The sequence below is a fragment of the Toxotes jaculatrix genome, chromosome 7, assembly GCF_017976425.1.
Source record: "Toxotes jaculatrix isolate fToxJac2 chromosome 7, fToxJac2.pri, whole genome shotgun sequence".
NCBI classification, from domain to species: Eukaryota; Metazoa; Chordata; class Actinopteri; family Toxotidae; genus Toxotes; species Toxotes jaculatrix.
The window spans coordinates 14,108,397-14,131,671 of NC_054400.1; the positions used below are offsets into that span (position 1 = coordinate 14,108,397).

At 43.2% G+C, this 23,275-nt stretch overlaps 1 protein-coding gene across 1 annotated transcript; it reads right to left on the reverse strand.

Annotated features, from left to right (window-relative positions):
• Positions 1 to 258: 258 nt before the first annotated feature.
• Positions 259 to 22,343, reverse strand: gas2l1 (growth arrest-specific 2 like 1). The gene is made up of 5 exons (XM_041042833.1): positions 21,158 to 22,343; positions 12,761 to 12,868; positions 8,240 to 8,336; positions 6,971 to 7,280; positions 259 to 5,150 (listed from the first exon to the last, which is right to left on the reverse strand). Exons 1-5 carry the CDS (start codon positions 21,857 to 21,859, stop codon positions 3,083 to 3,085), a joined length of 3,285 nt encoding a protein of 1,094 aa, XP_040898767.1. The 5' UTR covers positions 21,860 to 22,343; the 3' UTR covers positions 259 to 3,082.
• Between the last annotated feature and the right edge of the window lie 932 nt (positions 22,344 to 23,275).

The following is a 23,275-nucleotide window of genomic DNA, read 5'->3' on the forward strand; positions in this document are numbered from 1 at the left end:
AATTAACAGCCCTCTCAGTCAAAAACACACTGGATGATTCCACACAGCATCTTACATCCAATGCGACAAAGAAATTTAGTTTCAAGTACAAAAAGTTAGTAAATCACATTGTGCATGAAGAATTAATTTTTTATTACCCAGGTTCACATTTTAACTTCTTAAAACAGGAGATGCAAGATTTCCCCCAAATCCAAAACCAGTCTGTTCTCCACGGTGCTGCAACCAAAGCCCTACAGGAAAAACTGATGAGAGCTAATGTACAAACTTCAGAGGAAAATATTTATTACAAGAACAACTTGACAGCATTTTCAACTTCAAAAAACAGTGAAATCTTGCAGTATTGCTATGTCATACATACAAATTCCACAATGTCAAGCAATCTGTACATTTAACTGAAGAAAATAACATTAGCAAACAAGGAATTGTCTGATCGTGAACATTCAGATTTCGCTGGCTGGAAAGAGAGAAAAAGAGAGTTTCATGAAATTTGCAAAGGACGAAAAGCAAAATATGTAAAGACAATAACTCTTTGTGATTGATTACCAAATGTAATGGTATGTCTGTATGCAGTCACAGCTCACATAACTGGAAGATTTTAAAAACCAGTTGATCAAAAATGGAAATGTCTTCAAATAAGCCAAAACAAATTTAAATTCAAAGCAATTAAAATACATGTAAATAACTGTTTATACAGGTGAAACTGATAACCGGCTACATACTGGATCAATGTAGCTCTAACAATACTGATACATCATAAATTATTTGTAGCAATGAGGAGTCAGCATTAAATCAAATTTCTGCATCTCTGAATATTGCAAAACAATCCAAATACATTTAATTTGTCTGTGGGATGATTCCAGTTTTTAAACTGGCAACATTTTGAAGGATTATGTCTGTTTACAGTAAACAGTTGAGAAAATTGAAAAAGCTTAAAATGCCCTGCCTCATTTGGATTTCCCTAAACACTTACTCACTTACAGTACTTGGGACAAAGATGTCGCTTGAGCCCACCGAGACTTGGTTTCATAAATAAATAAATTAGACCATCACTCCCTTCTTCACCCCAACTCTGTACATCTTCTCATACCGTATGTACACAAACATATGCACACTCTTTGTTTTTAGCCCATTCACCATGTTAGTGTCCTGCAAAAAAGATTTTAGATCATTTTTTTCTTTCTCACTGACATAGCTTCCACAACGTCTATGGAAAAAAATATTTAACCTCTTCTCGTAACAGACATGTTAGGGGAAGAAGTTGAAATCTTTTTTGAAATTATGGGCTTTCTGCAGGACACCAACACTACAAGTCCTACTTTTCCACTTTCAAATATATTTTACAAAGTCCACATCAGTTAAATACCAAAAACTGAAGCACTGTAGCTGGAGTCTGGCTTCTCATACTGATGACAACCGTACAAGATCTTAACAAGAGAACCTAAATCTCCAGTTACAATATCTATTATTCATGCACTGTTGCACACATGCAGTCACTCAGGTCAAACTCATTCTTCACCCATCAAACTTCACCTTATCATGAAATTGTTATTGGCTCTGATCAGCACCAGGACATGTCATTTTAAAAGTATAGAGGAAATATTACTGTTATCTTTTTACTTGTTAGCTAAAATATATAATTTCTTTAGCCACTAGATGTCACCACATATCATATCTTTGAAATCAATCCACTTAGTAGGTTATCCGGCTTCTCCTGTTTCAAAACAACTAGAGGCAATAAATTATATGTCTTGATCATGAATTGTACACCTAAATCAAGTATAATTTATAGTAAAAATTGGCAATGCATTTCCTTGCGTTTTTCCCACATTCACACTCAAACTCTCCAATTACTATTATTCTAAGCAGTTAATGATGGCAATGTAGTGTTACCGAATAGATCTTAGTGATGTTGAGCAAAAACATTCAAACACTAATCTGTGAATAAATTTTAAGGCAAAGGGAATTGTCAAGGCATTTCCAACACCAATATTGCATAGCTAAGGCAGCATAGAACTTAATACAGTGACTATGTACATTAAACTGTATGTATATTCAATGCCTTTTTATATACAAAATACCCACACAAACATGTATTTACACATTCATTCTCCTTAGAGTTTGACTTCTGCACATATATTATTTAGTATTGTATTCCAGAGTACAGTTTGGTCAGAGGAAGAACTCTCAACATATCTGTTTCAGTGACAATGACACAAAGTAATATAACTTTCACTGCTCCTCAAGCTTTTACACCTAATCCACTTAAAAGTAGAAGTTAAAATGTTTTACTGCATTAAACATAATCTTGAAAACCTGTAACACATTAAGCATTTTAAAAACATGTTATGTATCTCCACTACATCAACTTATCGTGAAAAGCTGACATCGTACATTAATAATCATCAGACAACTGTACAGAGATTGGTAGTGCATGTAGTGTTCATAAAGTCACAAGAATGATGGGGGTACCTTTGTCTATGTTACCTATTAGTATATTGTAAATGTGAGTATATACCAAGTCATATATGAAGACCATTAATGCGGAGAGACTGAAAATGTCACAGTCATCACACCAGTACTTTGACTATCAAGGCAAGCAGAGATGCTATGGCAAAACCACAAGAGGGAGCTAATCGATGTGACTGAAGGATTAGTGTTTGCACAGTTTACAGAGTTGCAGCTTTAAATCTCTGGCACTTTACCATGCCCCTCAGTGGGGCACATGGCAGCACATATGCTCTCTCTCTCTACCTCGCTGTATTAACCATAAGAGTCTTGCAAAAAAAAAAAAAAAAACACCTCCTGATTGGCAAAAGCATCCCCATGCAAACATTAAAATGACAGTAAAAGTAGTATTAAAGACCATTCCTTTGGTAATAAATAATTTGGCTTGAGTGCAAATTAAAAGCAATGTGAACCCCGCCCCACCCACAGTCAGTCAGGGGAGAAACTAAGTGAAAAAGAAGGAGTGTTTGACATGCAGTGAAAACAGTCTATAGCCCAGTCTTAAGTCTGTTTTTTTTTTACACAGTAGTCAAAGTTCATGACAACAACCCCCTGTGTCATACCCATCAGTTTTGTGCTACATCCAAGCTTCAGTGTCCAGGCTTCCTGACTGTCCAGGGTAGGAGCAATCTTTGTTGCCCATGGCTGGGGAACGTGGCTGAGGATGGATCATGTCCGCAAAGGCCTGGTGCAGGCTCTTGCATGTGGCTGGACGACCGGTAGAATGAGAGCTCTGAGGGGAAAGCGGTGGGGTGTGGCAGGGGGAAAGAGTGCCATGAGCCTGCAGGTCTCTGTAGCTGACCGGGGTGGGGATACGTGAGGGGCTGTTTTCTGGTCTGTTGTCAATGCGAGGCCTGATTCTGGCTCTCAGCTTGTGCTTCGAGATAGGCGCTGCCCTGTCTGCCTTCTTCTGTCCTTTCTTAGTCTGCAGCACCTCCCTGTCTGTGTCCCCGTTGGCCAGGGGTGAAGATGGTGGGGGGGACTCAGAGCGGGATTCACTCAAGCTGAAGCACATGGAAGAGTTTTCACTCGAGGAATCCTGGTAGGAGCAGTCTTCAGAAGGGGGAAGGGGCACAGGTGATGGACAAGCCTCTGGAGGTGGGAGGTCATCACTCACTTCACCATTTTCCAGGTCATAAGGTAAGTTTGGATGGTGATTCTCCAGAGGAACATCTCCTTCAGGCCCTGTGCCCCAGCCAAGCTGACCCTGCTCACCTGTTAGCCCCCCTGTAGGAAGACAACCTCCATTCATATTCCTACAGTGGAAAGCAGGTTGTGAGGGGACCTGATTCATTAAACTGTCTGTGTCTCCAAGGCCAGGCAGGGAAGATGGGAGTTCCCTCTCCTCTACGGAACTAGAGATGGCTGGGAGCTTCTTAAGACCCCCTGCACGCTCCCCCCAGTGTTCAGGCTCACCTTGACGAAAGTTGTGTGGTCCTCCGAAATTGTGTCCATAGAGTAAATTTAAGGGGTCCTCGGGTGGGAAGTGACGGAGGTTAGTTCTCTTGGATTCCCTGAGGTCAGGCAGAGTTCCTATCTTTGCCCCCACATTCAGGGAGGAGGTGGAGGAGTTAGAAGAGGAATAGGCAGAGTCAGTGACATTTGGATCCGTGAGTGTTGGCACTGAATGTGTCCCAGCTCCCTGAAGGGTCATTCCTCCTGGGGTTTTACTAGACACCCCTCTAGCCTGCTGTGTATTGGCCAGAAACTCAGCTTCAAAGCTGCGATACAGGTCCTGCTCCCTCTGAGGGTCTAATGTTGGCAGCATCTGGAAGCCAAAGCCTAGCCCTTCCTCCTCAGGCTCCTGGCGCTCCAGGCCAGGCCAGTTCCTATGGTGGCCACGCCCAGCAGAGCGAGGGCCCTGTGACACCCGAGGGGAGCGAGCAGCGTGATGGTGAGAGTTGCGGGGAGATGAGTGTGGTGAACGTCGACCTCCTGAGGTTACTGGTGGCAGTAGTCTGCCTTTTCCTATGGAGGGTGAGCGAGGGGCAGGAGGTCTGGGAGCTGTTATAGTTTTCTTGCTGGGACTGCTGTTGTTGTTGTTGTTCTGGACCCCTTTAATAGGTGAGTTAGAGCATGAGGATGACTGCCTCTTGGTGAACCCACCACCTACTCTGGGAGAGGATGGGGGCACTTGTTTGGCCCGAAAGTCCTCTCGTTTGTCTGAAGGTGGGGGCTGAGGGTCTCGGAAGCTGGGAGCGGGACTCGGGCTGGCATCACTGGACCGAGTACGGCTAGATAACTTGCTCTGGCTGTGGGAACGTGGAGCATGGAGCCTCCTTGGGCCCTCATTTCCGAGGGAGCGGCCCCTCTCTGTACGAGACGTCCGTGTTCCATCTGAGGATCCTTGTGGTGGGCTGGGCTTGAGTATTGGAGTGAGTGCAGCACGTTCCCGAGATTGGCTGCGTGCACGGGGCAGTGACGGACGCAGGGATGCCATCGGATTTCCTCCTCCAGGCCTCTCAATCACATGCTTCCCCTCCTTGCGATTGACAAGCAGGACTACCTCTTCACCAGAGCGCCGTGAGGCACCACCAAGAGAATGCCGCCCCCCTCCTCCTCCTCCTCCCCCCTTAGATGAAGCTGTAGAAGAGTCACTGTCTCCAGACAGACGTCTTGTCACTGGCAACATTGTCTCCTTATTCCTATAATGTAGGGAGGAGACAGAGAGTCATTTATATTTATAATAATTCCACATACATAAAAGCGATAGTGCAGACTTTGCAGTTGTTACTCATATCACCATAGGTGGTACAGAGGCAAAAATTTTCTTCCTTTGTACCATGAGGTGACACTTAATGTGCGATGTTGAGGATTTGGGAATATTTCCAAACCTGCCACCGCCGCACACAGACAGTATTTCTGACCTAAGGCTCTGTGTTTCTTGGAACAGTGGGCAGTGACAGCCAGGGGGATTACATGGAAGATAAGAACAAGTGGGGGCAGGATTAAAGGTCCCGTAGATTTTCTTACCCAACACACAGCACTGTCCTTTCTCAACCAGACACCACTCCACTGTCACGCACCAGCAGAACCATCAGGTTTAACTGTATAATCAGCTCTGAGTTCACTTACAGGAAGACCAAAACCTAGATAGATTTGATGAGTACAGATCAATAGTGTGTACTGACCTACACATACATAAAAGGGATAGTGCAGGGATATTTAAGGATTCAGTAAAGGATATGTTATTTGTGTGACTATGAACATTTCAGGTGTACTCAAATGTATAATTTGATATGTAGGTAATAAAACAGCATCTGCTCAATTTCTCAGCTAATCATGATAGAGTTCAAAGGCCCTTTTTATCAAAAGGTTTGCAAATATAAAGACCTGTCTGTCAATTTAAGAATGATGGCATGCTGCTGTCTTGTGTTTTGACTTTTGGCAGAGAGGATAAAGTTTTGTTTTCATTTAATCACAGGCTATGACTTTAATTTGAGTTTTTTTTATTTTTAGACTTCTAAAGTTATCTTCAGAAGCGAGATTTGTATGTCTGCATAGAGCCCACCTGTTGACCTACTTCCCCAGTTAGCTGTGAACAGTTGTCTAGGGATAGTTGTCAGATTAGTCTTCATCTAGTCTGGCGCACTTGAAAAGGGATGCCCCACCCACACAGGGTTAACTCAGATGAGCTGCTGCCTTGACGTCTGGTCTGAGCCGTCACTCAATGCAGAAATGAGCCACACATTGGCTGGAAGCCAAAGTAAACCACCATTCAGCTCCTAATTGTGTTAAACAATGGTGCCTTCTCGCTCTGACATAGAGGGAAGGTATGTGACCGACTAAACCTGCCAGGTTCACAGAGAGCATAAGCAGATCTTATTGTCATTAAATCCCATAGAGGCATTTACCTAAAAAGATCTTAACATGTCACTACTCTGGCTCTGATTCAACCAACCTGCCCATCATTGATATGCCACTTCATGTCATCAGAGATGACTGATGTGTGGTTTCATTTGTCACTGGTTTCATACTAATTCAGACCATCTGTTTGCCATGGCAAGAGAAGAAAGGCTTTGGCAACAGCTCTCACAGAATCCAAGCCATGATAGACAGTAGTCAAATAAACTGAATGAAAGTAGAAGAGAGAAGAGTGTAGAGAGAGGAGAGATGTGTAAATATGTTTGGTGTCTACCTTGTAGCCACTGGGAGGTGCTGTAGGGTGGCTGTGTGAAACAGATTTATCAGGGCAATGTCACCTGAGATTAGATAAATCTGCTCTGCTCTAATCTGTGGCTTCCTGGCATGTGTATTTGTTGTGTATATGCCCCCGTCTTTGTGAGTGTGTGTGTGTGTGTGTGTGTGTGTGAGCCCTGTCTGCCTGCCTGTGTGTGGGCAGGAAAGAGCAAGTGGCAAAACCTGGCATGCCGTGCCAGGCTACTTGTGAGAGATTAATTTCTTATCATGGTATCACACTTATCCACACACTTATCCGCATGCTTGCGTAGACACACACGCTCACCTGAGAGGATTAAAGTGGCGGGGTTCTGAGCGGTCCCGTGGTGGCCGGGGGAGTAGAGTTCGAGCTGCACCGGAGTCAGGCTCAGTGTGGACAGAAGTATTCTGAGATCGGCCCGACCGTGTGGAGGAGGAAGAGCCACATGGGGCAGAGGGGGGCTCCATGGAGCGCCTGTCCGGAGGTTTGTAAGGTGCTATGCCATCATTTCGCCAGTGTGGACCAGGGCTAGTGGAACGAGAGGAGTGGGCGCTCGAGGACTTGCTCTGGGCCCCCTGACCTTGGCCACTGGCTTTAGCCTGGTGGTAGCGGTGGGCTGTGGAGACAGATTGATAACAAGCGGTTAAGGCAGACTTATAACTAACATTGTCAGACAGCCCGCACAATCACCAGGGATAAAAGTCAATTAGAGATTCCAGAAATACATCATAGCTAACCACATCAATGCCATCAAATTCTTAGATAGCAGCAGTAGATAAAATACTGTTGCTGCTTCCCTGAGCCAAAGAGATGGACCTTTACTGAAACACAGCCAATCAGAGAAATGCTGATGATCCCACCATTTAGGGAGAACACAAAAGGCATATTTCCATAATCACTTAATACTGTATGATCTTCAACATGGCCTCTTGTGGTTAGAAATGTAACACCAGTTATGATTTCAGCTAGCGTCAACTGTCCAGGCCAGACGGTCAGCCGCTGACATCACCACTCCAGCGGCAGTTTGGATAAGAAGGGACAGTCTCACCCAGCATAGTTATGAGCGTGTATCACTGTGAATGGTTAGGTGTTCAGTCTTTGTGTTGAGATGAGCTGCTACACAGATGTGTTGTGGGGTCAGGTAGTGTGGAAGAGAAATTAATGAGTCAGAGTGATCACACACTTTCCATGACCAGCTTGCATCATTTTCCAGGCCTAAATTTCTTGGCTGGATGTTATGTTGGTCAGGGTTCAGTATGATGCAGATTGTTGCTGGGTGATTTAACAATAACAAATCAGTTGACTGCAAAAATAAAAAATAAATAAATAAAACAAAGGTAAAATGACAGAATTTAGAATTGTATAAATTATTGTTACATGTTTGCTAGGGCTGAATGACAAACACTGTTTCTCAGTGCTGTTGACCTTCACAGCGTCTGCTCCTAGTCTGAACATAGTACATCAGACATGAATCATTCGTTCATAATCTTAAATGTATTATGAATTATGCAACACTAAGACACAACAGTGAAGTTGTTTTGCAAGGGCCTGACGGGGAATAGGAAGTGACCTCACCAAAAGCAGCGCAGCGACACGGGTCATGCTTGTCCAAATAGTGCTCTAATGTGTCCCAGCCCCCTCCAACACGCACCATCACATGAGTACGAAGGACCTGAGGCAGGAAAAGAGAAAACAAAGCTTCAATAGATAAACAGAAAATAACATGTACATTCACACACAAATAAAATGGCTAAACCTTTTGATATATCGCACAACCATACACACTGCACAGGTCAATAGATATGCAAATTCCACCGGTGGGGCATCTTACTGAGGACTGGCTTGCCCTCAGTGTTACATAACATCTAGATGCACCCCTGCCTGTGCCCCCTGCCTTTCCCTCCCCCACAATCCTCTTTCTCCCACATCACCCCCAGCTGCTGCCATTATGAAGGCTGTTCATTGCCATGCCAACTCACAATTAAACAGAGTAGGGTAGCATAATAAAGAGCCAAAGTGCTGTGAAAGACACTTTTTTTCTGGCTTCTCTCTCATGCCTCTCAGCTGGCTTCCCCGTGTTTTCAGAGGGTAGTAGGGTGAATTAGCATGGTAACAACTCACCCCTGCTGTCCTCCCTGCCCCTCAGCTGAGAGTTCAGTTATCAGGGAGAGGAGCAGAGATGGAGAAGGGGCTTGGATAGCCATAACAGAGGTGGGGGGGATATGTCACTTCCCACTCTCGTCTGCTCTTTGAGGCACACACATCCACAAGATCAGACCAAAGAGTCGCACTGCCTCCAGGCACTGTGCCTTCACTGAAGCAGTACACTTGCCTGATGTGACAGCCCTGTGGATGCATCCCCTGCCTTGGGTTGTGTAATAGGGTCTGCCAGCCACATGTTTTAAAGGTTGTACCCGTGGATCTGAGGGCTGGCAAGGCGAAGCCATAATGGTACATCTGTGTGGGCTGGCGCAGTGTTTATTTCCCATCAAATCACATGTGACACGGCGTCTCATCTCTGGATCCCTGACTAGAGAGTGATCAGAGAGAGGCCACAGACAAGCCATGTGCACCAAAGTCTGACCCCACCTTCTCTCTAATACAATCCCTGCCAATCCACTACAAGTCTTTTCACTGGCCTTGCTTCCCTACTACATCAAATCCATCAAAACAGCTGATCTGCTTATCTCTATCAGACCTGAGAGTATCAACTGCTTAAGCTCCACTGCTCTGGCCTTATGTCAGTAACAGGTTTACTGTTTGGCCCTCATGAGCCAACAGTGCTGAACAAGTTTCAAATTATATTTTTAGCATAGTGTATTATAATTCCACAATAAAACGATCTCAAAGGTCTGCTAACAAACAGCCACATACTGTAGAGGTATAAAGTTGCAACAGGGGGAATAGATCCCCTTCAGCACCACAGACATACTTTGGCTTAAGCAGTTTACAGAGTACATCTGCTGTCACCACTGACTCTCACTGTGATCACTTCACTGTGATCACTTTTATCTTTTGCACAGTGTATGGTGTCCTACAATAGCGTTGTTGTTGTGACATATAAAGGCATTGCTTCATATCTGTATATAATGGATTTTCTATTGTTTTTGACTGTGGAGGAGGAGTAGCTGCCATGATGTTAACAGCCACTGGGAATCCAAATAAACAAATGTCTCATTGCAGTGCGATAATTGCATGATTAAAAAGAGTCGTCAAGGGTTATAAAACGCTACTTGCACAGTACTAATTTCCAGACTGACAGCTCATTCAATTCGCTGCAGTCATCTAACAACAGACCCTCTTTGTTAATTACAATCCCTATTTTGTGTGATATGAGAGATTGACGTACAAAATCTGCCATCACAGAGACTGTAGAAAACAACACAAACATTAGACTTTGTTGACAAAGGTGACAATAAAAAAAAGCAGAAGTATATTTCAATTTAGAGGTGCCACACCATACATTTCATGGGCTTCAACTTTAAACAGAAACTGAATGATCAATTAATCAAAATTACAGCAAAAACACATGTAAGATTACATCTTTCCTTTTTACAGGTTTCATATTTTATGCTGCAGCACCACTGAGGAGTCTGTTCAGACTGAAAAGATGCTTTGGGACCATGTTTCACATCAGACCTGCAGCTAAACAGCCAGATTTCCCAACCACTGAAGGGGTATCACAGTCCTCATGAGTGCAGAGAGAGAGAGAGAGAGAGAGAGACCCAATCCCTGTTTCTATGGCAACAGCGAACAGAGAGACTTCTTGTCATCATTGTGGGGGCGTGTTGAACCAATTTCTCCTTAAATCTTGCTGGTGAGTTCAAAAATTAAGCTCATGGTTCATTTCAGCTGTTGAGCCACTACGACTGAAGGCATCTCCTCCCTTTAGGAAGCGATCTCCCTGGGGACAAAGACGCCTTATTAACTTCCCCCTCTGTTCATGTGGACCCGTTCGCCCATTTGCTTTCTCCACTTCATCCCCTCGTTCAGCCTGAGATCCTTGTCACAGCTTTGACAACTGAATAGGGGTTTGTTGGCTTTCAAAGTGGTTGCCCGCTTCCTGCCCTCAGAAGAATAAGGGAAGTGTGTAGGGTGCACTTGTAACTGCTTGGGCATATGCATAGCCACTGTCATCCCCAGTGAGGAATCAGGAGAGGGCGGAGACGGAGTATGAAGAGAGCTAATCTGACAAGTCAAAGGCTCCCAGACACACACACACACACACACACACACACACACACACACACACACACACACACACAGCCACATTTAAATATTTCTGTCATGTTAAAATGACTGCTCCAACAGGCAAACATGAGCGTCACGCTCTATCTTAAGGACGGTATGAAAATTATAAGGGGTGGAGTGGAGGTCAGAAAACAGGGAGGATTACGTATTTTTATTTTTGCTGGGGGGAAGAGCAGTGAAGGTTTTTTTTGTTTGTTGTTGTTGTTTTTACATTTTGCTTTTTTTCTTACGCCAATTTTATGCTTCAGCTCTCCCTTGCTCCCTTGCAGGATCTTTTTTTTAAAAAAAAAATACATATTCACAAATAAAGGCTTTTGCATGAGCAGTGAGTCATAAAGGTGCCATTTGCAGAGGATAACAATCCTGTCTCTGTCTCAAGACTTTAGAAACGCTGAATATATTAGATCCTAATTGTGACCTAACATTTCTAATATAGTGCTTAAATGGTATCTCTGCTAATATTACTGCATCTCTCAATGCACCCTGCTTAACAAAAAACAAACAAGTTTTTTTTTTATTTTTTTAAGTTGGCCTATATCATTGGTCAGGTTCAACCTTTTATTTTAATTAGAATGGCTAATGGCTATGTTAACCATAAATGTGGAAATTGCTATTTCCTCTTTCAATGTGTCTATTGGTGGCTAATGTGAAAATCATTAATCTATTAGTATATTATGGGTTAAATTACATCACACCATCTTGAATTCTTTATGCTTTTGGTAAAAAGAGTCAAAGAGTGTACCAACTCCATTCTACATTTTAAGCTATGGGATGGAGGATGTTGGGTTTTTTTCCAAGTGCTAAGAATATAAATATATAACAATATTAATAATCCCTAGTCCAATAATTTTCAAACAGTCCCTCACAATTACTTCTGCTAAATTCAGTACACATGAAACACTAACTTCCTGTATAAATGTACAGTTCAGTATGTAGAAAATGTAGACAAAGACAGGGCTGTGCCAAACATTTTAGCATGTTGCACGTATCACATCTCCCTGTCTGGACAAAGTGGTGCCTCTCAAAGTGAAGAAATATTGACATTACTGGAGGTTAGGCAGCCTGATCCTGTAAATGCAGGCAACTAGGAAAGTCACCCAAAGAGTACATTAATCTGGCTGCGGTACATTTTAGGTAAGTGAGACCAAATCAATCCCTGGTATCAACCAGCCTCCCTGCCCAGTCCTCTGAGGCCTGATGTGGGTACTATGGCAGCTCTTAAACTGAAACTGAGACAAACAGTCCAGCAGAAACAGGCCAAGATAAGAACCAACTCAGGAAATGACCTAAAGCTCTATTTGTGTCTCAGTGGAAAAAAGTACAGTACTGGGAGTGGGCCAGATGAAGGCAATGTGTAAACACTTACATGAGAGAGAGAAATAACAATGCAGTTACACACACTGTACAGTGTACTAGGCTTTGATTCAGCCAAGGAGCTGAATGGTTTATCTGTTGCTACTGTTCATCACCCTGCTCTTCTTGAAACAACATACGATGCCATATGCCTGCACTGTATGGTTCCATGCAATTACTGCAGGCCTCACAGTCTTTTGTGCTACTGGCCAAAATAGCCCATGTATAAATTCAGCAGAAGTACACACATAGTGTAAAACTGACTTAAAGGATAATTCAGGTTTATTATAACTAAAGTTTTTCTTTTTTTTTTTGTAGTTTTACAAAGTTTATCGGTTATGATAATCTTGAACTTACAGAAGTGACTTCTGTGATGTGGTGATGTTTGGATGATTTGAAGAAATTCAATCTGATTTTAAAGCATGCATAGACATGTAACACCTTAACAGATACTTCTACTTGATGTTAATGGTTCTGGTGGTGCAGGCTCACCCTAATGAAGATCAGTGCACTGGAGTCTCCCACTTTGTACTTGCCCTCTGACACCTTGATCATAGGAAACTGAGCTGGACAGGAACATCGGCCCAGAATCTCACGCACCTGAGGGGGAACAAAACAGGACATTTTAACAGTCAGAGCACACAAACATGACACATACATCTGAGAGGAACCTAACAGTGATCCCTTCCTGTTCTTGAGGTCAGTGCCCCCACATGAGATCATGTTCAGACACAAAACAGGGCTGGTCCTGAGAGCAATGTGTTAACAACAACACACAGTGACTCTGTTTCATGGTGTAAGAAATGAGCAGTCTTGGCTGCCTGTGCGTATGAGGGTGTTGGAGTGTTTGTTCGTCATCTTCCTTTCAACTTTTCTCTCCAAGCACCTTCTGAGTGACGAAATTCCCCGCCCCACTCTCTAAACCACATTAAAACCCCTGCCTCATCTCATCTCTCGAGAACATTTTGGTAATTTAGTTCACCATGAAGTGTCACAAAAGCACAAAAATACATATGGGGACATGTTAATGAATACTCTCCAGCTCTCTAGGCTGTTACATGACAATGTTTCTGCTTATGACGTCACAAATTGAGGAGAAAAAGAGCTCAGAGACCAGACTGGTGGTGGTGATGATTTCAGCCGGTCTGTGCTGCCAGCTGGGTTTTGAATCGAGAGCCGGTGCCCTTGCTGTGGTTGGGGGTGCTTATTAGGCAACTGGAGTCAGACACAACTGCAGGGTGGAGCGATATCCGCCTGTGTTGCACAGGCCCAGGCTCTCACAGGACTGGGCAACTTTGATGTTTTTCTTGGCGTCTCACTCAGACAAAAGCCTGTGCGTACTTGTCGACCGGGAAGGAGAGAAAGTCAAGCAGCAAAGCGACAGAGGAAAGCACAGGAGGAGAGGAAGAGTAAAAGCTTCATAATTGTGTGTGCAAGGGCAGCCATTACGAAGGGCAGGAGTGTATTTTATTGATGTTAAAGCGATCAAATGATGTGTTAGAGGAACATTTCAGGTTGTGAGCTCCCACCCATTGGCTGTTTAGAGTACCTTTCATGCTGTGTACATGGCTCAAAGGCTATAGCTTGCTAGTGGTGTGTGTGTGTGTGTGCTTGGCCTACAACACCTACATTATGGTGAACTCAGAAGATTAAGGAGCCACCTTGTTATTTTCTTGAAATAGCAGCCTTGTTTCTTTCCCATGCAAATTAAAGAGGCAGGAATCAGCACTAAGCCACTAAGCATCTCACCTGCCACTCTGTTCTCCCTCTCACCTGCCTCTGTCGAGCCTTCTTCCCTTCTTTTTCCTCTCTCATCTGCTTTGTTGTCTTTCAGCCTTTATTTTTAGCCTGTGCGCGAGCTGACCAGACCTATATTTGTCTTTTTTTGTTTTGATTACATTTCTACATCTGCTTGTTCGCTCTCTTTTCTCTCCGCTCTGTCACTCTTTCTTTCTGTCAGTAGGTGGACGAGCCCCGTTTGGAAAAACCCCAGCCAGTGACTTAATGGAAAGATTGCTATGGCAACAGACACACACATGGGCTTACCCTTCCCTTTTTAACTGTACAGTTTGCCTTTTTTTCTCATTCTTGCTATAGTAATGCCTTTCTCTCGCCCCAAAACATCCCCCCAACCCCCACCCCAGAGCTGTTAAGCTTAGGTCATAAGCTTTCCTCCAGAGGGAAGGTGTAGGACTCACACACTGTCTCTCAAAAATAGTTGAACCATGGAGTGTTTTAACAATAACCTAATCAATAGCAGCCCTGACATTTGAAGTATTTACTCTTTGGAACCTTTGACATAAAATGTGTACGCTTCCCATGTCTTCACTGTGTCAACAATGGGTACGCTCAGAAATACTGAAACCAAAACACACGCTATCACACACAAACACACACAAACACACACACACCGCAGAAAGAGATAGAAAGAGGAGGAGCGAGACAAGGTCACACAGGAAACATGCGGAAGTGGAGCTGGAACACTGAGAAAATCTGAAGGATGAATTATGGATGCATGCTGGTCACATTCAGCAGGGAGCTGCAGATGTTTGAGAAGGAAAAGAGAGAAAAAGCGACTGAACAATCCACAGCACGCCCCTATGCTGGGAATCTGCTGCGTCTATCTTAAGATAGGAATGCAGAGATGTTTGTGAACAGAAAGGAGAAACATTTTCATTATTAAAACACTGTTGTGGCGTTCCTGTTGTACTAAGCGTCTGAGTTTGTCTCCAAGCAGTATTTAATGTACAAGAACATAATACAGTACATATTCCTTTAACGATCCCACTGCTCAGATCATGTGAGTCAACAATCTCTTCATTCTTTTCCTTCCTGACCTGCAAACATCTGAAAGGGCATTCGTGGAAGAGATAGGCTGAGACTGAGGTCTGAGCAAACCCTGGGGATGAAGAGAGGAAGTGGGAGGGGAAGAGATAAAGATGTTTAGGTTGGATTCCCCATTTTCTTTACAGATTTTTAATGTGGACTGAAATGCTACACCATGACTATATACTGTAGCTTAATATTATGGCATCACAACAAGGGAAGGTACAATGCTGCCAATATTGTTTTATTGTATTAAGTGTAATTCGCTTGGTTGTTATCATGTCAATACACAAAACACAGCTCTGGTTTTAGTTTTCAAATTTTCTTGTTTTCTGGTTCAGGTTTTCAGAGCAGGATACAAATTTCATAAATATACAAAAGAAGCCACATGTTCCATTTGAATACTTGTTTGTTCTCCTCATGACTCAACAAGCCGTGTACAACTGCACAGTTTGCTCCAGAGCCTTCATCAAACATAGGTGTGCTGGCCTGCTGTAACTGGCTCCTTTTATGATCGCTGTGCGAAGGATAATTATTGCAAAACTCCAACAATAAAAACTGATCATTACAACAACTAACTCCACAGGAATTTACATGAGGGTGTTTCCAGGGTTTGACTTCTATGAGACAATTGTAGAGTGGAGGAAGTTTATGGCAGAATACATAGTGCTTTCAAAGTTAAAGAAAACTAGGAGGAATAAAAAGATTATATGGCACAGCACATACAGGGTGATTTTTTTATAAATGACAGAACAAAATAACTCTTATATGACATCTTCTGTCATGACTGGAAAATTCCCAGAATGAACCAACCTTGCCATCAGATAAGCACAGAGATGAGAAAACTAGGCCACAGGGGGCGACTGCTTGGCAGGATGGAGATTTTTGGATCTTATTGCTCCACCACCCACAAGTAAGCATTCCTAGAGCCTGTGGACCCACACTGAAAACAGCTACATATCAGAGTCTATCCTCCTATTAAACTGCTGGCCTGACAGCCTGTATAAACAACTCCTCTGTGGCCAACCATGCTCATCTCATAAACATGGAACAGCCTCCTTTGCACAGATTATCCCTTTAAATAACCTGAGAGGTGAAGGGAGGTTATGAAAGACTGAATGAATGAAAATTATGTTTTCTAATTATGTTTGGACCAGTACCCTGAGGGGATGAACTGAAGAGATCATGGAAATGTAAGTATTTAGAGGCTTTTAGCAGCTGGTCCAACAGGCCAGACTAGCCGAGACAAGACGGAAAAACAGAGTTGGATAAACGCCTCAGGGTCAGGGATGTCAGTTAATGCTGGTAACACGGAGAATACAGGGAACACGAAATAATATTATACGTGGGCAATTGCAGCAAATGAAAAATGCATAAGAAGACTGTTACCATTGTCGTTGTCAGTTAAATATAACGCTACAGCCAGCAGCAGATTAGCTTAGTGCAAAGACTGGAAACAGGGGGGAACATATGTCCTGCCTCTGTTCAAAGCTAACAAAATCCTCCTACCAGCACCTTTAAGACTCATGAATTAACAGGTTGTATCTTGTTTGTTTGATTCCTTTAAAAAACGTGAAGTATGGCCGAGAGCAACAACTTCCCAAAGTCTTAACTATTTACACAGCAATGTATTTTCAAAATGTTTAACTACTCCTTTAGTGTGTTATCTTAATAATAACATGCTTTTTAATAAATCTTGCTGTCTGTTTGATCGGGGTGAAAAATGTAATCATATATGCTCCAGAGCAGGCATTATCCACCACCTGAAGAAAACCATTCTCTAAAAATCGATACCTATCTTCTGGCCACATGACAAACAGCCCATCTGAGGCTGGGAGGATATAAGAATCTAATGGACATAAAGAGCTGTAAGGTGAATAACTCCATTATTCATCTGTTTCACTCAAACAGCAATGTAATCACTCAGTGCAGGGAGTTAAATATCAGGTCAGTGTCTAACTCAGTTGCCTGTTGGTTTTGATGAGGCTCAACAACACTCAGCACTCTCTTTCCGACAAGCAAGGTCAGGGGAATTGATGTCCTTTGCAGGACTCACTTGTCATTCTGACAGTCTCCACCTGAGACCAGCATGAAGAGACTTGCAGGCATGTGCAGGAAATAGACAGACTACTCACACAGACAGAAGCCTGCTCAGATAGACACCAATTTAAATGATAATCATGCAAAACATCAGCTGATAGCATCAAACACTGCAATAAAGACATAAAGCGGGCAATATGCAAAGTGTGGACTCAGCTCTTTCCACATGCACCCTGCTGCATGGAAAACAATAGAGTGAGATCAGGTCCGTACTGTTACCGTGCAAAGTCTAGCGGGAAAAATAACCTTTAAAATACTAAAACCCCTAAAAACATGGGTGCATGTGACACATGAGGGAGAAACACTGAAGGATGCCACGCTCTCTCAGCAAAGCGTACAAGTGTGACCCAATGGAAAGCACGATGACCTACTTTTCCCTTTCACTCTATCTACTGTAGCTCTGCTTCCCAAAGCAACATCCATTGCAGTCAGGTTTAACAGAGTGTACAGTAAAGTCACTCTAGGCACACTATCGGTCCTCTACTCTGCTTTTTGTTTACTGAATGCATGAACTGGACCATAAGGTTAATGGAGCAGAGTGGCCATACAGACACAATACACACATTTTCTCTCTTTATCACCCTTCCCCCTCTGCTCTACTAGTTTTTTTTTTTCATCCAAAGATTGAGATGTCAGCCTGTGATTACCTCGCTGCCAACAGTGTTGGACTATTTATTTCCTCTCTTCCATGACACCAACAAGACATATTGTTCTGCTCTTTGCTTTTATCATCTCCAGTGGAGACAGAGGCGGGGGATGGGAATGAGGGCTCGCACATATATGAACTAAATAAGGGCTGAATGTTGAAGCCTGGGGTGAGAAGAGACATGAACCGATTTGTATGAGTGAGCAGGAAGAAGGAAAGATGGCAAATGAAGGAAGGCGACAGAAAGCTCTCACGGTCATGTTGTTTATAAGCTCAAACATTGTACTGTATAGACGCCTATGCATGGAGTGAACATGAGAACAAATACAGTATCCATTAAGGGATCAGAGGGTCAAATTTTAATTATATATATATGTGTAGGTTTGTTAAGCTACTGCATGTGTTTTTACAACTAAGCCCAGGGCCTAAATGAAAGACCTAGAAAATATACAAAAAGGTTATTTGTGAAGGGAGCTGACCATGCTCCTTTGCCTAAGGCTCAATGCAACATATAGAAATATACTGATTCAATCGAAGTCGCTGCCATAATCCCTCTCTATAGGTGATGTGAAAGAAAATCCCCTAATGCAAAGGATAAACTTTATCTTTATGGCACAAATAGTATGCATCGATGTAAACCAAGCGACTCAGGAATGGGGAAAAAGGAACTTTTAGACTCATAAGTATCAGTGACTCAAACTGTGATGAAGGAAATGAGACTCTGGCCACTTCCTCAACCTTAGAGTGGAAAACCGTCCCACGGTGAGATGAGTAAGAACATACGTAGCTGTGGATCAGTGGGAAACACAGTGGTGGTGCGTGTTTAGGTGAGAGGTGTAGCCAGGAAAGTAAACAGGATAGATAGGATAGCTTTACTTAAGATTTAATACCTATTATATCCAACAGGTAGTTGATATGACACAACACGTCATTTTACTGCTATATAAGCCAAATATTCAGGGTCTAATCATAACAAGTAATAACTGGTGACACAAGTTTGCTTTGACCAGATGTCCTAAGGAGGAGTTGTACTTAGAGTAATCACTGTCTGTTGGTGTTGTTGTGAGTTGTTATTCACTAGAATAATGACATGTAATCCTATTATCACTACGCTTTTTATGTCTCAACAAGAAGATTAATTTAATCCTCCAAAAACCAAACAATGTCTAGAATAATACAGTAGAGTTGCTAAATGTATAACTCTCAGTGAGAACTGCATGAGAAACAAATACCAAACTTTTCAGGATAGTGCACCAGAATTCAAAATTGCTCTCAATATGTGATTCTGAATGTTTTAAATGACTAAAAACATAAATAAATCCTATTTTCAGTAGCTGTCTAATCGAATTGCCTTTCTCTGCCTACTTGATAGACTGAAATATAAAATATATATACTTATACTATAGCTCACATTTCTAATTGAGATTTGATTGTATATGAGCATATGGGGTCTACACTGATCATAGATAAATGTTTTTTCCTTCACCAGTTCTTGGATAATATGAAAGATTTTGGTAAAGAAAATGTGATCACTGTAAATGGAAGCTTTACATTTGTAGCATTTCAGTTTGCACAAGCATCTGCGGCTGCTGTGCACATCTCTGCGGGAGTTAATGGCCTGGTAATTAATTGATGACATTTCATCGATAATGCTACTGGTTATGAATAGGCAGACAGTTCATGAATAGGCTGAATAGGTTGATTTTTTTTTAAGCATCTTCAAAATTAAGTCATCAAGAATGGCATTTCAATACATTTATTTTTTCAGACAAAAATCAGTAAATAAAACATCCATCTTGAATGATGCAGGAAAGTCGGCTTTGCCTGAATGAGTGAGAGCAGCAGACGCACTGTACTATTTTAATATTGCTGCCTCTCATCTTAGTACCACTGTGGTTTCCAGTTTGTAGAGCCTCATGTTACTGATGTGGACTGTTCTGCACAGAGTACATCCAAGCAATTTTTTTGAGGGTTGACAGGGAGGATGGAGGAGATTTTATTCACCAGACACATGATGACTGGGAATGCCACATCCAAAATCACTCAAAGGTTGTCACTATCCGACAGATGACACTGTGTGTGTGTGTGTGTACGTGTGCTGAGGGATGTGTTAGGGCAAATGACGGAAAAGGAGAGACAGGCATACGCTCTGTAGCTTCCCTGTGATCTTTCTGTCCCAAAATGTGGTCGGCTTGTATAATCCTCAGCACTCAAGTCATATGAGTGAGAGTGTGCGGACTCAGACAGTCTGGATACGAACAGCGCACATCCTCCTCCACATGCTCTCCTATTTCTGTCTACAGAGGTCACACTAGTAGCGCCTTCCCCTGCTGCCTGGCCAGCATAAGTGTGACTGTCAACTGTCTCCCCTCCTCCCTCTCTGCCATCCCCTCGTGTCTGCAGCGTCAAAGACGAACATTGTTCTTCTTAGCAACATGAAAATATTAACTTCTCCCCCGCTCACAACCCAAGAATGTGTTCCCCGGCTCTGTCTGTCTGTCTGCTCATTAGCTTTGCCCTAACAAGTCCTTTGCCTCTCTGGTGTGCTCATGTCCGGCAGGGCCTGGCAAAGGTCAACCAGTTCAGAGGGACACATGACAAGAGTTGATGTTTTGAATTCCACAGGACAGGAAATGTATTAGAACCAAAATGCCAAAAGGGCCATTCTTACTGGTGTAGATAAAGGTGCTGCAGAAGTAGCACACAATTGACAATCTTCCTCACCTGCAGGGATATTGTATTGATTATTCTAGAAGGACAAGCTAAATGAAAGAGGCTGAAGATGACGGTCAACAGTGATAAAATCATTTCAGTCTCCGGCAGCCTCCTGTACAGGCAGGGCTGACATTTGTATGTGAATGCATGTGGAGAAATGTCACTGAGTTGACCTGTGACTTTTCAGAGTTCTTCTGTGGGAGATACAAGAATTTAGGAGTCAAATGTGCACTGACCCTACAGGTGAGCAGGAATCTAACACCTCCGTCTAAAACAAACCTATGCACAGATGCACACCCACACCATGGGGGGAACTATAAGGTGCATGTCTTTTTCATAACACCTACGTGATCTTTCCAGAGAGGGTGCTTCACTTTTGACACATTTCTGTGTCTCACTGTGGGGGTGACTGGTCTCCTATCAGCTGCTTCATGCTGTTTAGCACCAGACAAAATACACTGGACGATATTTACTTCTGACCCAAGGGCAGAGGGAGAGACGCCTGAGGCAAATCTACTGTATTTGTGTACTTATGTTGTGGATTTCTATGATGTACACTAATATACAGAGGCTTGAGCTTTTATCTTTCATTGAGAACTCACCAACTCATCCAAATTTCGCATGTCACATAAAACTCTCTTCTGCTGCCAGATGAACGGCTCTGGATCAGGTTCATCTTCATCCTCCACACTCTGACTGCTCTCCTTCCGACTGTAACACCTGCTGGGCGGGCTCTGCTCAGCTGGCTCTCCCGCATCGATCCGCAGGCTCTCCTGGTCCCGGATCTCCTCCTCGATCTCCTCCTCCAACTGGATCAACATGGGGGCCAACATGCCAAACTTGGACCCACGTCGCGCCACTTCAAGGAGACACAGAACAAAATTCTTCTCGTTGCATCTCTCCACCAAGTCGTTGGTCTCAAACATGAGGACGTCCTTGATCCAGAGCTCCTGCCTGCACCAGGTGATGAAATTGGACACATTATCCCGCGCCACAAACGAGCCGGGCACGACGTTGCGCGACTGAAAGACAACATCTTTAGATGGTACTTTCATGGATTGTGCAGCCTCCGGGTTATCCAGCTGGAAGTCCTGCGCGGCCCGGTTCACGTTGTTGGCGTGCCGACAGAGGGCACAGCCCGTCTCCAGTCCGTCCATAAAGGTGTCCGCAGTGATATCTAGGTCGTACAGGGTGTTCAGCCATTCAGCCAGATCCTCCTTCATGGCATACAGGTATTCTTCACTGGATTTAAAGGGCCGGATACTCTTGGAGGCGGCGGACTGGATGTTGCTCTGATCAGCCATATTGTCGGATTATGTATCAATAAAGTCTATTTGATTATTCCCGGTTGTCTCATTGCACATCTGCGCTCCAAAGCCTCATCCGCAAAATATAGCGAAATAACCGTGTTGACGCACCCATGCCGATTTGCATGTGTGGTTTCTTATCGGAGCTTCTTGAAGCCAGGCTTTGTGTTGTCAGAAGCATTTCGGGATGCGGAGTGGCCCTGGCGCATGGATGCGTTTTCCGGATGTCTCTGCGAAACCCGTTTCCTTTAAAGAGCGCATCGCCGGGTCCCGCAGTGAGAACGAAACCGGAGCAGTCCTGGACGGCGACACACACCCATGCGTCGTCCAGTTAATCCACCCGGTGGCCGGTGTGTGCTCTCGCCCGCAAAAATCCACGTGTCACCATGTCTGTGCCTCTGAGGCGGTCAGTCAAATCAGCTGCTCATCGATGAAATCACGACCACTGTGCCGCACTGAGTCCACGGCTCATCTTCCCTGCAAATAGGCTCAGCCCATGTTGCGCCGCCTCTTGCGCTGAATATGTTGACCTGCTGTAGCTTAGACCAGCGGAGCGACTCGGTGGCACATCCCATTATGAGGGATAAACGCTCGGCAGAGGAAGAAAACTTAACCCCATGTTCACCAACTCAACATATACCCTTTACTCTCCAATAAACCTGAAATACTTCACCACTGCAAGCCCACTGCAATAGTAGACATTAAACTCCAAAACGAACAAAATAAAACAAGGAAATACCTTACCATCTTTGCTACCAGCGATTACTGGTCATCAAAAGTAATATGTAAAAGTCCATCAGCAACATATACTTTAGGTACCAAAGGTAAAGTATTCAGAGCGCAGAATGGTTCTGAATACTTTGAAATGCTGATCATATGTTTCATGAAAAATCTGAATCTGAAAAGTAACTAATGCTCTCAAAGAAGTATAGTGTTGTAATGATTTCCTTCTGAAAATTTAGAAATGTAAACACTTAGTAAAGTACAAACACCTCAAAACTGTACCAAAGTACAGTACTTGCAGGAAAGAACAAGCACATATTTGTGGAGGTTATTTTGTTCCATTTTTGTTGAGTCTGTTGTGAGTTGTGAGTCAACTGTATGGTAAGATTTTGAGCATATGATGTTGTTGGATTGATTGCATTGTGTATTCATATTCTTTTGGTTTGTGAGAAAATGGGCGCTATTTATTTTTTTAATGATTTTTCATTCGGGTCAACACATAACCTGACTTCATAGTCTCTCAATAAGGGAGTCTTTGTGTGGCCTTTTTACCAAATACCCTAAAGTGATAACGCCCTTTAAAATCCGGTATCTCAGTATCATAAGACAGCCAGTGTGCTTAGTGCAAGAAATTCCATTCCCACTGTATAATCTGACCAATGATTAAAGGATATAATCAGGAGGAAACAC